General features: G+C 36.5%; 2 protein-coding genes across 2 annotated transcripts; one reads left to right on the top strand and one right to left on the bottom strand.

Moving 5' to 3' along the window:
- Window positions 1-982: 982 nt before the first annotated feature.
- LOC118592324 (olfactory receptor 5B17-like) lies at window positions 983-1912 on the top strand. Its single transcript, XM_036201165.1, has one exon. It carries the CDS (start codon window positions 983-985, stop codon window positions 1910-1912), a length of 930 nt encoding a protein of 309 aa, XP_036057058.1.
- A 13498-nt stretch (window positions 1913-15410) lies between these two features.
- On the bottom strand, window positions 15411-16343 carry LOC118592166 (olfactory receptor 5B3-like). The gene has a single exon (XM_036200931.1). The coding sequence runs from the start codon at window positions 16341-16343 to the stop codon at window positions 15411-15413; it is 933 nt and encodes a 310-aa protein (XP_036056824.1).

The following is a 16343-nucleotide window of genomic DNA, read 5'->3' as shown; positions in this document are numbered from 1 at the left end:
CCTGAGCACTGAGCTTTACACCAGTGCTGTATTTTCTTTTCAGAATTGACTTTGTTGGTTGGACATGACTCTGAAACTGTATTTATCCCTGTCCATCCACAGGACATTCATTTGTAAATTGTTCTATGAAACAATTTTATTCATGAATGTGACACAATATGGATAATGTTTAAATATAAATTAAATAAAATGAAAATCAATTCAATTCATTACTGGTATCTAGGTTTTGTAGCACCTTCTTCTCATGTTTGTTTCTACCAGCCTGTGCCCACTTGAATAAAATTTTTCAATTAGAAAATTCCTTCATACATAAATGTGCATAAAAATTAGTAAATCTTGTGTGACTGAAGGGAGGATGATAGGAATATAGACAAATTCTGATGTGCAATAACTACAGATGTGTAAACCGGGCGACTGAACAGATCTTTTGGGAATGTTCCATTCTGAATTTGTAAGCTAGGAGAGTTAAGGTTATATGTTCTTTTTGTAACTCAGTTTGTAATGAATGTTTGTAACTCATAAATGAAATCATTTCATATTTGTGATTCAAATATGAAATGAGTCATTACAAACTCAGTTTCTAACACATAAATGAAATCAGTGACCCTGGAAGCCAAGTCATGAAGACCAATCACAATTAAAATCATGTTATTAGTTTAGTGTGATATTGTAAGTTTATAATCACTGTACCCTGGAGGCAGAAACAGGAGATTCTTGAGTTCAAGGTTACTCTGGGTTATAGAGACTAAATTACACACACACACACAAAAAAAAAAAACTTGAAGCAAAAATTGTATACTCCTACATAGATTATTTAATCCTCTAAATTGTATATTTGTTTATATTTTATAACTATTAAAAAGAAATTGTCATAAAATAAGTATAATTATTTTAATTTACATCCTGATTTTTTCTTTTTTAGTCACATTTTCCTTTATTTTACTTTGCTGTAGATCATCTTGTGATTAACAAAACACCATCAATGAAGAATCTTACAGAGGTGACTGAATTTCTCCTGTTGGGTCTAACCAAAGCCCCAGAACTACAGATCCCACTCTTTATTGTATTCACACTTATTTACATTATCACTTTGATTGGGAACCTGGGAATGATCACAGTGATTCTGCTTGATTCTCGTCTCCATACCCCTATGTACTTTTTCCTCAGCAACCTTTCTCTGGTGGACTTTTGTTCTTCCACAACAGTCACTCCAAAGTTTTTATCTGGCTTGCTTCTTAATGATAAGGTCATCTCCTACAATGCATGTGCTGCCCAGATGTTCTTTTTTGCAGCCTTTGCCACTATGGAATGTTATTTCTTGACATCCATGGCCTACGACCGGTATGCAGCAGTGTGTAAGCCCCTCCATTATTCCACCATCATGACAAAAAGTGTTTGTGCTCATCTGGCCACAGGTTGCTATATTATTGGTTTTGTGAATGCTTCTGTGCAAATTGGAGACACATTTTACCTCTCATTTTGTAAGGCCAATGTGGTCCATCACTTTTTCTGTGACATTCCAGCAGTCATGACTCTGAGTTGCTCTGATACAGGCAAAAGTGAGATTATTCTGATTCTTATTTCAAGTTTCAATGTTATATTTGCACTTTTTGTTATTTTGATTTCCTACCTATTCATATTTGTCACCATTCTGAAAATGCGCTCAGGTGAGGGGTACCAAAAGGCGTTTTCCACCTGTGCTTCTCACCTTACTGCAGTCTTCCTCTTCTATGGGACTGTCATCATTATGTATTTGCAGCCTAGTTCCAGTCACTCTATGGACACAGATAAAATTGCATCTTTGGTCTACACTGTGGTCATCCCCATGCTGAACCCATTAGTCTATAGCCTGAGGAACAGGGAGGTTAAGAGTGCATTCATGAAGGTTGTTCAAAAGACAAATTTTCTCTAGGCTTAGTCATTTGATGACATCAAATTCCAATGAAAGAAATTTAATCCCTCTTAATATTATTCTATGAAATAATACAAATGTCAAATATCACTTGTTATCCATAAAATAAAATTGTCTTAATATTATCAATTTCCTTAGCTGAAGAATTTGTCTACATAGCCACAATTTAGAAAATATTACAATGTTTAATGAGCTGTGCTTTGTAACATTTTATCCAGGTATAAATAGTCACCACCTTTTCAATAATAAGTACTTCAGTCTTTGTTGAATTGTTTCAGCAAAGCTTTTTTATGTGACAGTTTCAAATAATAAATAGTTATGTTAGAGTGAAAAAACAGACATTACTTAATCACTTTTGCTGTATCATTACATAGAGATTATCGAAATTATATTTCTCAATGTATTTAACACATAAATGTTTCTTTAAAACAATAACAGTAATAGCATATCCCATGAAACAAAGTATTTTAACAATGAAAAATGTAAAATATTTTATGAATCAGAATAAAAATTCACATGTCAGTTGTAGAATCACAAATATTTTATTAATATTATTTTAACTGTACATTCAGATAGAATATTGTATGGTAATTTGATGTATATATTATATATGTAGAGTAGTGCAGTGGTTTGACTAGCAATGGTGCCCATAGACCCATATAATTGAATGCTTGGGAGTGGTGTTACTTGACAGTGATTAGGTGTGGTCTTGTTAGAGGAAGTATATCACTACATGTGGGCTTTGGGGTTTCAAAAAGCTCAAGTCAGGCCCAATCTCTCTCTCCTTTTCCTGCCTTCAAATATTGATGTAAAACTATCAGCTACCATATCTGCCAGCCTGACACCATGCTCCCTGGCATAAGGATAATGGACTAAACCTCTGAAACTGTAAACAAGGTCCAATCAAATGCTTTCCTTTGTTAAGAGTCTCTATGACCCTGGTATCTCTTCACAGCACTAGAATACTGACTATGTCAGAAGTTGATACTATGATGTGGGATATAGCTGTGATTGACCTGACAATTCTGTTTACTGGATGAATATGGAAGACTTGGTGACTTTTAACTAGGAAAAGCCATTGGATACTTTAAGCAAACATTAATAAGCCATCTCAGTATAAGCATAGAAGACAATGATGAGGGTGATTTGAACTGAAGTTCAAGAAGTTTCAAAGGGGAAGTGCTGTGGATATCACTCTGTATAAATAAAGTGCTGATTGGCTAGTAGCCAGGCGGGAAGGATAGGGTAGGTGGGACAAGGAAGAGGAGAAGGCTGGGAACAGGAAGGCTGGGGAGGACAGACACTGCCAGCCGCCGCCATGACAAGCAACATGTAAAGGCACTGGTAAGCCACAAGCCATGTGGCAGAGTATAGACTAACAGAAATGGGTTAATTTAAGATAGACGAAGTAGATAACAAGAAGCCTGCCACAGCCACACAGTTTGTAAGCAATATAAGTTTCTGTGTGTTTATTTGGTTGGGTCTGAGCAACTGTGGGACTGGCGGGTGAGAGAGATTTGTCCTGACTGGGCCAGGCAGGAAAACTCTAACTACAGGGAAGAATATTGGTAAGTGGCCTAGAGATGGCTCTTGTGGAATTTGGCAAGGAATGGGCTGCTTTCTGCTCTTCTGCAAAAATCTGCCTGAGGCTAAATTGAAATGTTTTAGATTAATGGTGTTGGCAAAGGAGATTTCACGATAGCCAGACATCGACTGCTTTGTGTGATTATTAGTGACCACTCTTATGTAGATGTATAATGACAAGAAGCAAGGTGAACAAGGAAAAATACAAAATGTAAAATTTAAGGAGAGAATGAGCACAAGGACTTGTAATAGAGCATTGTCCAATGCACAAAGAGATGAAAGGTTTAAAGAAAAATGCTAAATTGAATAAAGGGAGTGGTGGCATAGAAGCAAGACCCCACCCAGCTATGCTTTCCACTTGTGAAAAGTATTAAAGAAAAGTTTAAGCAGTAAAGGAAATGATCTAAAGCAGAAAATTGGTAAAAGTGTATTTGAATGAGGGTGTCAACTTCCAGCCCCAGGGAGCAGAACTTGGCAGCCTCAGCCATGTGATTCTGAATTTCAAGTCCAGGATATAAATAAATAAATAAATAAATAAATAAATAAATGAATGAATGAATGAATGAATGAATGAATAAATAAATAAATAAGTAAATAAATAAATTAAAGAGTTGTGGAATCTCTCTCTTGTCTAAAAAAAAAAAGCTTCTGAGGCCAAGCATGTTTCAGAGGTGTTCCTTTATAGAGTCCCAGAGTAACCACTGCATAAAGCTATGAAAGTGAAGCCTGTGTTTCATTGGATACTCCAAAATGAAGGAGATGCCACAGTCATGAGATATCTGCCAAGGAGAGCTGCTAACAGGGTGTGGAACAAGCCCCCCCCCCAAAAAAAATAAATGAGTTGTAGTCAACAAAGATGAAAGGAGATGGAGATCTGAAGAGTACTTTTGACATCAGATATGGAATGCAGAAATTGGAGTTTGCCCAGCTGGTTTTTGGTTTTGCTTTTCCCCAGTGTCTATAAGCAAGCCCCAATTAAATGTTTTCCTATATAGAAGTCACTCTGGTCATGGTGTCCCAACAGCAATAGAACAATGACTAAAATAGGTAATTGACATTTTCATTTTCTGAAACATTTTTATTTAATTTCCTGTTTTCAAATTTTGTATTACATTTTTCTATTATATATTTTTAATGTATTTTGTTCATATTCTTTCACCTCTCCCAAATCCTCCCAGATTCTTTCCACCTCCTGAATGACCCAACTTCATGTTGAAAAAGAAACCAAAGCCAAGGAAACAAGTCAATATGAGACCCTTCAACCGCCCTTAAGGAAAATACCCCAAACCTTGTCTATTTGAGTTAGAAATGGGGCTTAAAGTTTCAGTCATTCCCTAAAACTCTTTTCCCAGACCTTTTCAGGTATCCATCCTTGTGAGAGCATCTTCTGTTCAGCAGGTATATTAAGAATAAAGGAATATATACCTAAGCTTTGAAGAACATCTCTTCCTCATAAATTAGCTGCCAACCATTATAACACACAAGGCTAGAAAGAACACAGAAGCACACAGGTGGCCTCTATGCTTCACTCCCCAGGGAGTGCCTCTGGTCATCAGGAATTGAAAGACACAGAAAGTACTGCAGGAGCCAAAGTCTCAAACCTTAAAGACACCATGACTCATGCCTCCCAAGTCAGCTATATCAGCCCAAGTTTATGATTCCTTGCATTACCAAGCTTAAATTAATAACAAAAACTTACAATACCTTTGTGATGAAAATGCCTAATCCTCTCTTATATCAATCTGAATTATGGTATACAATATTAGGACAATCATCCTTTAGGTAATAAATTCTACCTGTTTTTCAACAATGTATTTGGACTTTTCTCACAAATAATTTTTAAATGCAATCATACCTTCTAATTTTCTTAGAGCTGAGCAAAAGTTTTCATATAATAAATTGCCCTCAGTTTTTGTATGTATTCTACTGAGTCCTCAGTCTTTAACAGACTTATTACACCTTTCTCATTACAGGAATGAAAGTGATTATAGGTTTGGCTTCTTTATTATTTATTTTATTTATTTTTTTTTAGATTATAATATAATTACATCATTTCCACCTTTCCTTCCCTCCCAGATATTACTCCTTATTCTTTTTATTTCAAATTCATGGTCTTTTTTATTAATTGTTGTTATATGATATATGTTTATGTACATACATTTATGTTTTTATTTATTTATTTATTTTTAGATATATTTTTATTTTATAAGTCACTTAATTTCACATATCAGCCATGGATTCCCCCATCCTCCTTCCTCCCACCCCCCAGCCCTCCCCCAATCCACCCCCCATTCCCACCTCCTCCAAGGCAAGGTCTCCCCTGGGGAGTCAGCCCAGCCTGGCAGACTCAAGCTAGGCAGGTCCAATCCTCTCCTCCCTACACTAAGGCTGAGCAAAGTGTCCCAGCATAGGACCCAGGCTCCAAAAAGCCAGCCCATGCACCAAGGACAGGTCCTGGTTCCACTGCCTGGGGGCGTCCCAAACAGTACAAGCTAATCAACTGTCTCACTTATCCAGAGGGACCTAGTCCATTTCCAAGGGGGTTCCTCCACCATTGGTTCACAGTTCATGCATTTCTACTAGTTTGGCTATTTGTCCCTGTGCTTTATACAATCATGGTCTCAATATCTCTTGCTCATACAAACCCTCCTCTTTCTCGCTGATTAGGCTCCCATAGCTCCACCTGGGGCTTGGCAGTGGATCTATACATCTGCTGCCATCAGTCACTGGATGAGAGTTCTATCATGACATCCAGGGTGTTCAGCAATCCGATCACTAGAGCAAGTCAGCTCTGGCACTCTTTCAACCATTGCCAGTAGTCTATAGTAGAGGTATCTTTGTGGATTTCTGGGGACCTCTCTAGCACTCTGCTTCTTCCTATTCCCCTGGGGTCTTCATTCATCATGGTATCTCCCTCCCCAATCTTCCACTCTGCTCCTGATCCAGCTGGTACCTCCTGCTCCCCTAAGCTCTCTTTCCTCTGACCCTTGACCATACTGGGCTACATGAGAGAAACAAAACCAGGCAGTGGTAACACATGCTTTTAATGCCAGGAAGTAATATTGGACACAGAAAGGTATCTAAGTCATGAGGAAACAGGATCTCTCTCTTGAGGCTGAGAATTTCATAGAGATAAGCTAGTGGCTGGCTGTTCTGCTTCTCTGATCTTTCAGCTTTCACCCCAATATCTGGCTCTAGAATTTTTATTAAAAGTCCATTTAAAATTTGTGTTCCATCTGTCACCCAATGTTTATAGCACAAATTCATGAAAAAGCTGCTTGTCTATTGGCCTTGCAGACCCCAGCTCAGTCCTGAGCTGCATGCAGCTGGAGTCTCCACCCCACATGGGCCAGAGTCCCTAATCAGCTGAATCCATATGGATCTTTCACTTCTGCTCTCCTGGTGGGTTGTGGGCTCTCTCTGGATCCCCATCTCAGGCTGCTGTCACACTAGGTAGCTCCCTTGAAATCTGCTTTGGCTTCTGCTGTTCTGCATTCAGCAGAGTTAATGAGTCAATTAAGATTTCTTAAGGGTAAAAATTAGTTAAAAGATCATTTTCCCACATTAAAAATGGGAAATATTTTTACGACAGAGGGTGTCTGGTCTCTGTTTGATAACACATTAGGCAGTCTGAAACAACTAAATGAGAGGATACCTAATGTTGATGGGATAGATGCAATGTTGATTATAAATATTGTTTGTTCAATCATTTCTGTTTTATCATTTAAAAAGTTGGTTAATGTGAGTGCCTACATAAAAATTTTAGAAAAACTTGTTAAAACAGATCATAGAGAAATTCACAGATGGAGGAATTTAAAGGTGAACCAGTCTCAGCACTGTATTATATGGTTATAGAAAAACAGCCTAAGGCTTTCAAATAACCAACCTTAATCTATCTAGTAACCTTACAGGAACTGCCAAATGCTCAAGGCTGTGTATGAGCTAATTGATCTCCTGTGCAAATGTTAGATTTGAGGAGAATCAAAGAAGCCATAGTGTCATATAGTATGCATTATCCATTCATAAAGCAAACATAGGGCTATGTAGGGCTAGAGATATGGAAATTTCTCAAGATCAACTTTGTGGAGAAGGCTATTATGTTGATATACAGAAACAATATTTATATGACCACACCCTAGCTTTATGCTGAATGGAAACCTTGGATGCCTGGGACAGAATTGAAGAAGTAAGAAAGAAAATTGAGTCATTTACAAAAGTTATACAGGGCCCAAAAGAAATCTTCACTGTTTTCTTACAAAGGTTATCTTCAGCAGTAAATGTAATGATACCAAATTCAGAATCTTGACAGATAATAATTGAATCTCTGGCTTTTGAAAATGCTAATGTATTTTCAATATTCAATGAATATTGAATCTGATGACCATGATGATACTTGCATTTGAGAGGTGATTACCAGAGGTTTGAAGAAAAACAGTAATGTCAGGTGTTTCAATTATGGAAAATAAGGTCACACAAAAAGGGGCTGTAAACAGGACATTCCTAAAAACTATGTTTTTTTTCAAGGAACAAAAGCAACAGAACTCTCCTCCCTTCAGGATTATGCAAAAGGTGTGGCAAAGACAAACATTGAACTAATGAATGTAGATCAACAAGGGACAGATAAGATAATCCTTTGCCTTTGCCATTGGGAAAACTCCTTGAGTAGCCTCTCACAAGCCCCCATGACAAATTTTGTTCGGTTCTTTCCTGTCCCAGAGCAATTAAAGAACCTAAAGCCTATTGTAAAAAAAAAAAAAATCACACTTCTCTGGATGATAGGACAGCTATAGAAGAGAGAACAAAAATTTCAGGAGAAACCATAAATCAAAACTGATAAAGATTAGATGTTGAACCCCCCCAAAGTTAGGTTGGAGAATGATTTGGTTTTTGTCTTTCAGGAAAATTAAAAAAAACAATCCTGAAGAATTTAAAAATAAGATATTTGAACAGATAAATATCCAAAGAAGAAGAGAGAATTATCTGGAAAAAAATGACCAAGAAAAGGAATAATCTGACCCAATGGGATCTTTGAAATCTTCAAAAAGATGATGGGATCCCACAATGAAGAGTCCATCAGGACAATGATAATACCAACAAGCTAGCAGAGATGATCCAGCCTCACAGACTACATGAGCAAGGACTTGAGACAAGCCCTGAACTTTCCCATTTTACAGAGACTGAACAAATGATACAGCTATCTCTCCCAGGACTTGACAATTAATCCAAATTTTTTCTTTCCAGGATCCCCTAAAGATGCCATCACCTCCAGAGATCAGGAAGTAATTTTAGAACATGATGCCCACATTCCCAAGAGGTGGGATGGATGTTTTTTTTTGTCTTTCAATGGGTTATGGATAATTGTCATTGTTCAGGATGGTTGGTTACAAATTGTCATTGTTAATGGTCAGGAAAAAGGATAAACAAAGGAGATTAGATTTAGTGTTCTTGTTTGAAAAGAAAGAAAAAAGAGGGTATAGATATTAGATAAAAGGTATATTATTGAATCTACTCTGAAAAGAAAAATAGAATATAGATATATGATAAGATAAAAGGTAAATTATTGAATCTACTCTCAAAAAAAGAGATATAGACATAATAGGATAAAAGGGTCAATTATTGAATCTACTACTACTACTTCTATTGAAGAAAATGGGGAAGATATAGATAAAAGATAAAAAGATAGATTATTGAACCTACTTTTAAAAAGTGACTACTACTTTTAAATACTTTACATTGGATTGGATATTTGTATATTGTATACAAATTTTGTATATAGATACAAATTTGAGATTGATTTTGTTAGAAAATAATATATATACATATATAATCTTGTTCAAGTTATTGCACCTATACAGCTCATTTAACAATGTAATGCAAATTGCCAGTTACTATTACCAACAACTAGGATATAAAGAAATGAAAGTTAGTAGTTAGTCACCTATCACAATCAAGCATGTAGTCATATTAGGTATGTTTTCAAGGTCAAAGAGATATATTTTAGATATACAGGTCATCTTCAAATATCAGAGATCTATAGAATTTGGCATTTAAGATGTTTTAATAATATACATTCTTTTTTATGACTATGAGACTTGTCTGATCTGGAAGCACCAATATATTTCAGAGAAGATGATGGGCAATGAAGACACTCCTTATAGAGTTACTTTCTTTGTGGCAAGTTAGCCACTGGTTAAGAAAATGCCCTTGCCTTGACTGCTGACAGGATGCTGTCCAAATGGGATGAGTAGGACCTTTCCAAGAAAAGGTAGGAAGGCCCTTAGAAAACCCTGCTTCACAAATGAAGTCTGTCAGATATGCTAGGCCTGTAGGCTGAAAATGGATGCCCAACATTGCAGAGAAATCTTGGGTGACTTTCCAGGTAGTCAGCTGTTTCTGTTATTTCTCACATTTTTTGGAAGTCACTTGTTTGCACTTCCTGCTTACTCAGTTAATATTATTTTCTTCTCAGGTCTCTGAGAAAGTTGAAGATTAGAAAGTTATAGCTTTAGTTTCCTCATTAACAAATTCAAGAAAAAACTCACTAAAGAGTTGTAGAGTGTATAAGTTTGAAAGACATCAAAAGATATTTTTGGTTGGTAATACAAGTTAGGACGGAATATGAATTAGGTATAACACTTTGGACTCACTAAATTAGGATAAATAATGGCATATTTTCTCTGAATTTATAAAATGTTAATTGATTGGACATTGTTAATATAACTCTTGATTGTATATATTATATATACTTATTGTATATAGTTTTTCTTATATTAGTTATAAACTTCTTTTATTATTTTAGACCAAAAAATGGGAAATGTGGTGATATATTGTGTACATCAATAAAGCTTACCTGGGGATCATAGGCAGAGAAAGTTGTAGTAGGAATCTTAAAAGTCTTACTAATGAAATCAAACCGGAGGGCAGTTATTGGGGTGAATGCTGGAAGATCAGAGAAGCAGAACAAGCCACAGTTTCCTCAGCTGGTCTTGTTTCCTCAGACTGCAAGCTTCTGGGTCCTCATCCAAATGGGTCTCAGCTGAACTACTGCTAGAAGCCTAAACGCTTAACCAGCCGAATGCTTAAGCAGCCAAATGCTGCTAGTTTCTGGTCTTCACGCCTTATATATCTTTCTACTTTCTGTCGTCACTCCCTGGGATTAAAGGCTGGATTTCTGGGATTAAAGGTGAGTGTCACCATGCCTGGCTGTTTCTAATGTGGCCTTGAACTCAGAGATCCAGAGGTATTTCTGTCTCTGGAATGCTAGGATTAAAGGCATGTGCTACCACTGCCTATCCTCATGTTTAATTTTGTGGCCATCCTGTTCTCTGACCACAGGTAAGTTTATTAACTTGCACAATATTTTTGGAAACACAATACCACAGAAAGCCACTAAGTTAGACATAGAGCAGAAAATAACAAGTTTCATCAAAGATGTAAGATACTTGTAATTTGTTAATAGGAATGAAAAACTGGGTGGAATTAGAAAACGGTTGATAATCTTCAAAGTTATTCACAATTACCACAGGAAAATGTCATTCTTTTCCTAGTACTTAGGTAGTCAAAGAATGGGAACAATTCCTTCATACAATGCTCATAGCAGCACTATTAACAGTTGCCACACAATGAAGCCAATTCATGTGTTCAACTAAGAATGAATTAAAAGGCATTGGAAAGATGGATCAGCATTCAAGAGCACTTTCTACTCTTGAAGAGTACCTGAGTTCAGTTCCAAGCATTCACATGGCACTTTACAATCAGGCACACACCTATTTCATGGTATCTGATGCCCTTTTCTGGCTTCTGTGGGCAACAGGCCTGCACGTGGTTTGTCAACATAAATGCAAGCAAACACATACATACAAAAAATTAAGTCTCTTTTAAAGTATGAATGGTGGTATCTTACACAACAAAAAAATGGAGAATCAATACATTCTCCAGCTTACATGAACCTTGACAATTCCGTGTGTGCTGGCTAGTGCTTTTTCTTTTTCTTTTTTTTTTTTCCTGCTTGAAATATTTTTTTCTCCTTTTTTCATCATGACAAAACATGTTTTGACACCAGCTGCAGTCATCTGAGTGAAAGGAACCTGAACTGAGAAAATTCCTCCATAATATTGGTGTGCAGGCAAGCCTGTCTGCATTTTCTTAGTCATTGACCCATGTGGAAGGGCCCATCCCAATGTGCATAGTGGTACTTCTGGGCAGATGGTCCTGCAATGTATTAGAAAATAAAAGGAGAACGACATTAGAAGAAATCCAGGTAGCAGTTTTACTCCATGTCTTCTGCTTCTCTTCCTACTTCCATGTTCCTACCTTGAGTTCCTACCTCAAATTCCTTCAGTGAACTATGAAGTTTAAGTGTACGTGAAATAAACGTTTTCTTCCCCAAGTTGCTTTAGGACATGATATTTTATCACAGAAATAAAAATTCTAATTGAAAATTGACAGTACACAAGTGTAGGAGGCTAGGAGACTGACTAGGGCTTGTGTAGATGAATTTCTAAATGGTCTTATTAAATAAAAAACATGGAGCTAAATATAGGGGTGAAAGCCTTAGAGATCAGGGAAATAGGAATAGCCACCAGCCAGCCTTACCTCACCATCTCTGCAGCAGGGGCTCTCTAACCCACAAGCAGTTCCGGGACTGCAAACAGCCAGGACTGTAACATACAAATAAAATATCACCACATCCCTGCTAAACAGGAAAAGGATCTCTTCAAATAAAAATCTTTGAAATTAGATGTGGTAGTCATGGAATATTGTGGGGTAGCCATGAGAGAAGATTGCTTGGACATGGGTTTAAGCCAATAGAAAGTCTTTATTAGCCATCCGATAACTACGCTTCATGTTCAGGATCCTAGTGTAACCTTTCTCAAAGTGAGCTTTTCATCATAAAAATTCTATGCTAAGTTGACATACTTCAGTTAACATGAACAGTCATTCAGAAGCAGAACCACAGAAACTAAAAAACAAGATTAGTGCATCTAGAGACACTCCCAGAACTATGAGCTTTGACAGATTAGGTCTTTGTTTTCATTCTGACTAGTGGTATTATCTACATTGCTGAGTTTTATAGCCTGAATGGTATGTCCTTCATAGAGTTGGTACATTTCTTAGCAAGCAAAAAGACAGTAACAGGGACATTACACAGAAAAAAGTTGAGAAAATCAATTGTTGCCATAAAGGCATATTACCCCAAGAAAGCCAAGGAACACAGGCAACAGATGATGGACAGACATAAGGCTAACTCCCAAGAGAGTTTCTAGAGATTGTTATCTTACCAGTGAACCTATTTGAAAATGTATCCTTTACAATGTGAGAAAATAGCATGATTCTCATTTTCATTTCACAAGCTTGTGGCAATTTATTAAAAATACAGGAAAAAAGTCTGTGCATTAAAATATGACTTTCATGTTAACATATAGCATATAGCATGGCATAATATGTTCTATTCTCTGTGTTCTAGGTTTCATTAGAAGATAAAGTATATGGGGGCCAGGAAAAGAACTCAGTCTTTAAAACACATACCTTGAAAGCAGGAGGATCAGAGTTTTATTCTCCCTGCACATTTGTTCTTATACTCACAGATAAGTGTACACCCTATCATCATGGAAATTTCTCTTGGCAATAGATGGAAACCATTGAAGAAAGTCACAAACAATAAACATTCAGAGTTGTGGAGCAAGTAACCACAACTGATAACAAATGAGGCCATGGAATTGAAAGAGAGCAAAGATGGATATGTGGGAGGCTTGGAGGGAAGAAATGGAAGGGGTGAATAATTTAATTATATTATAATATCAAGAATAAAAGAAGCAGTATTTTCAAAAAAAAAAAAAAACCTGGGGAAATAGAGATCCATAGATTACTGAGGCTTTTTGGCCAAAGACACTGTCTTAAAAATATATGGGTAGAATCTGAGGAAAGAACCAAAGTTCACACACACACACACACACACACACACACACACACATACACAAGACATATAAAACACATGCATAACCACTCATTACCACAGGAACCTGTATACACAGGAAAACACCCATACATGGGCACACAAATACAAAAGATACAGATGATGTGTTCAATTTAGTTTTCCTTATCATTCATATAATCATTCATATAATTTTTTCTTAGAATCTGTTTCCTAGACCCACTTCTGTACTATGGATTCTTTGTTAGTGAACAAATTTGAAGGTTTTCCAATATTCATAAAAGTTTGTTGTGGAGGAAAGAAAGCTAAGAATTAGACATGTAACTAGACAATTATATGTTTTGAAGAATATTATCAAGAAAAAAAATGATAAAAATAAAAATTGTGAAGACCTATGTAATATTTGTTATACAAATCTCTATATTTTTGCTAACTCAATAATTATTTCACTAGGTACCAGAAAGCTTTGTTTCTTAAATATAGTACACTCTGGGAATAGAGTCCTAAAGGAGGAAAGATCTTTGGTCTGAAATGTTTCATAATTCACTAGCAAGTTTAATATGTAAAGCCAAAACAATATAATTTAATAACTGTTCTAGTAATTACAAGGAAATGTTGACAAAATAGATCATTTAGTTACAGATATACAGATAAAATAATGGAAGGGAAGATTATCAATATTAAAAAAGCTACTGTGTCTAAGGGAATGTGGTGTATTCTTGGCTGAAATGGTGTGTTCATTATAAATCTGGGAGCAAGGTGGTATGTTCCCATGTGTAGACTTAGAACACTTAGCCACCAATACAAATCTTGTTAGTTACCTTTCCGCTGCTATGATAAAATTTGCTGACAGGCAACTTAAGTCAAAACTGATTTATTTTAAACAGTAAAATATTTTCTCTATAGAAAATAGCAAAAATGATAACGTTTCCCAATAAGCTCTTTTAAGCCAAATGATAGCTGAATTATACATATAAATATTGATTAGATTCTGTCAATCCCCCCTCTTTCCCCTGCATATAAATTGTCCCTTTTCCCCAGCCCTTTCCTATAGCTTTCTGTTTTTCCACCTCTGTGTTTTACACCCTTCCCTGAGGATGGGTTCAGTGATCATTGGCAGAGGTCCTGGCCTGGCACCTGCCATGAGCTCCTCTCCATGGTTCATCTTAAATCTTTGGATAGTCATCTGAATCTCCATGAATATACCAGATTCCTCTCTGCTAATGGAAAAGCAGTAAAGTGTATTGGCTAGAAAAAAATTAAATTAACAAAACAAGCAATCTAATAAAAAATGCTTGAAGCAAGAAATATTTAGCACCTATTTCTCTCAAGCTTTAGAACCAGCTGTCACATTCTAAAACATTCATTCTGTACACACAGTAAGAATTTATTTAAAAATACCTAGTTTCAATGCATAAAAATCAGATTGAATCAATGTGATCTAATTACTCATTTAAATAAAGCATGTAAAATCATAGTACTCTTCTATGAGACATGCTAGGAGTTCTTACTACACAGGTAACATATGACTCTTGCTCATACTGTGTTAGAAAAAAGAAGCTGCACAACTCATCACAGAACAATCAAAGCAATAGTCAAAAAAGTCACTGAAACACCACGAAATGTTCAAAATATGTCAGCATAGCAAAGTGTATATGAATATTCTTTTGGAGCTTATCATTTACATCAAATACATAGATTCATGGTTACAGTTGATTTTTAAAATATTATCAACATTTTGCTGATAGTAAAATCACACTTAACACAATAATCTATTGAAACAGTATATAAATATCCTTCACAGGAATATTGTCAAGCAGACAAAAATCTCATAGCTATGATCATGAATACAATATTCTTCTTTTCCTATCCAATAGACTTGCAGAAATACAGGAATCTGTTCTAGAATTTAATTGCATGTGGAATAAAAAAATGAGAAGCGTTGTTCATCTTAGAACTTTAAAAATAAATCACTATAAACTATTTTGTCATCAGCAAAACTTTTGTGAATGCACTCTTGACCTCCTTATTCCTCAGGCTATAGACCAGAGGATTCAACATAGGGATGATCATGGTGTAAAACACAGATGCAACCTTGTCAGTGTCCATGGAGTGACTGGAGCTGGGCTGCAAGTACATGAATATGATTGTCCCATAGAAAATAGATACTGCAGTGAAGTGTGAGGCACAGGTGGAAATAGCCTTTTGATATCCAGCACTTGACTGCATCTTTAGGATAGTGATAAAAATGAATATGTAGGATATCCAGATAATGAAGAGAGCAAAAAAGATATTGAAGCTCACTACATAAACAAGAACCAGCTCACTGACATGTCTGTCAGAGCAAGAGAGAACCATAACTGCTGGAATATCACAGAAAAAGTGATGGACCACATGGGCCCCACAGAAAGAAAGACTGAAAGTGTCCCCAATGTGGATGGAGGCATTCAGGAAACCACAGAAATAAGAACCTATAGAAAGACACACACACACACTTGTAGTCATTGTGGTAGCATAGTGTAGGGGCTTACACACTGCTGCATAGCGATCATAGGCCATTGAGGCCAGCAGGTAATTCTCAACAGTAGCAAAGGCTACAAAAAAGAACATCTGAGCAGCACAGTCATTGTAGGAAATGATCTTGTCTCCTACAAGAAGCCCAGTCAAGACTGTGGGAGTAACAGCTGAAGAGTAACAAAAATCAACTAAGGACAGGTTTCCTAGGAAAAAGTACATAGGAGTGTGGAGATGAGAGTCCAGGACAATCAGTAGGATCATCCCCAGGTTGCCCACCAAGGTGATGGTGTAGATGAGGAAGAAGATGCTGAAAAGGGGAATCTGTAATCCTGGTTCATCAGTGAGTCCCAGCAGGAGAAAGTGTGCCACATCTGTCCTGTTCTGCATCCATGCCAT

Source organism: Onychomys torridus, chromosome 1, assembly GCF_903995425.1.
Source record: "Onychomys torridus chromosome 1, mOncTor1.1, whole genome shotgun sequence".
NCBI lineage: Eukaryota > Metazoa > Chordata > Mammalia > Rodentia > Cricetidae > Onychomys > Onychomys torridus.
The sequence above is the reverse complement of the archived record's forward strand: the minus strand, read 5'-3'. Positions and strand labels throughout refer to the sequence as shown.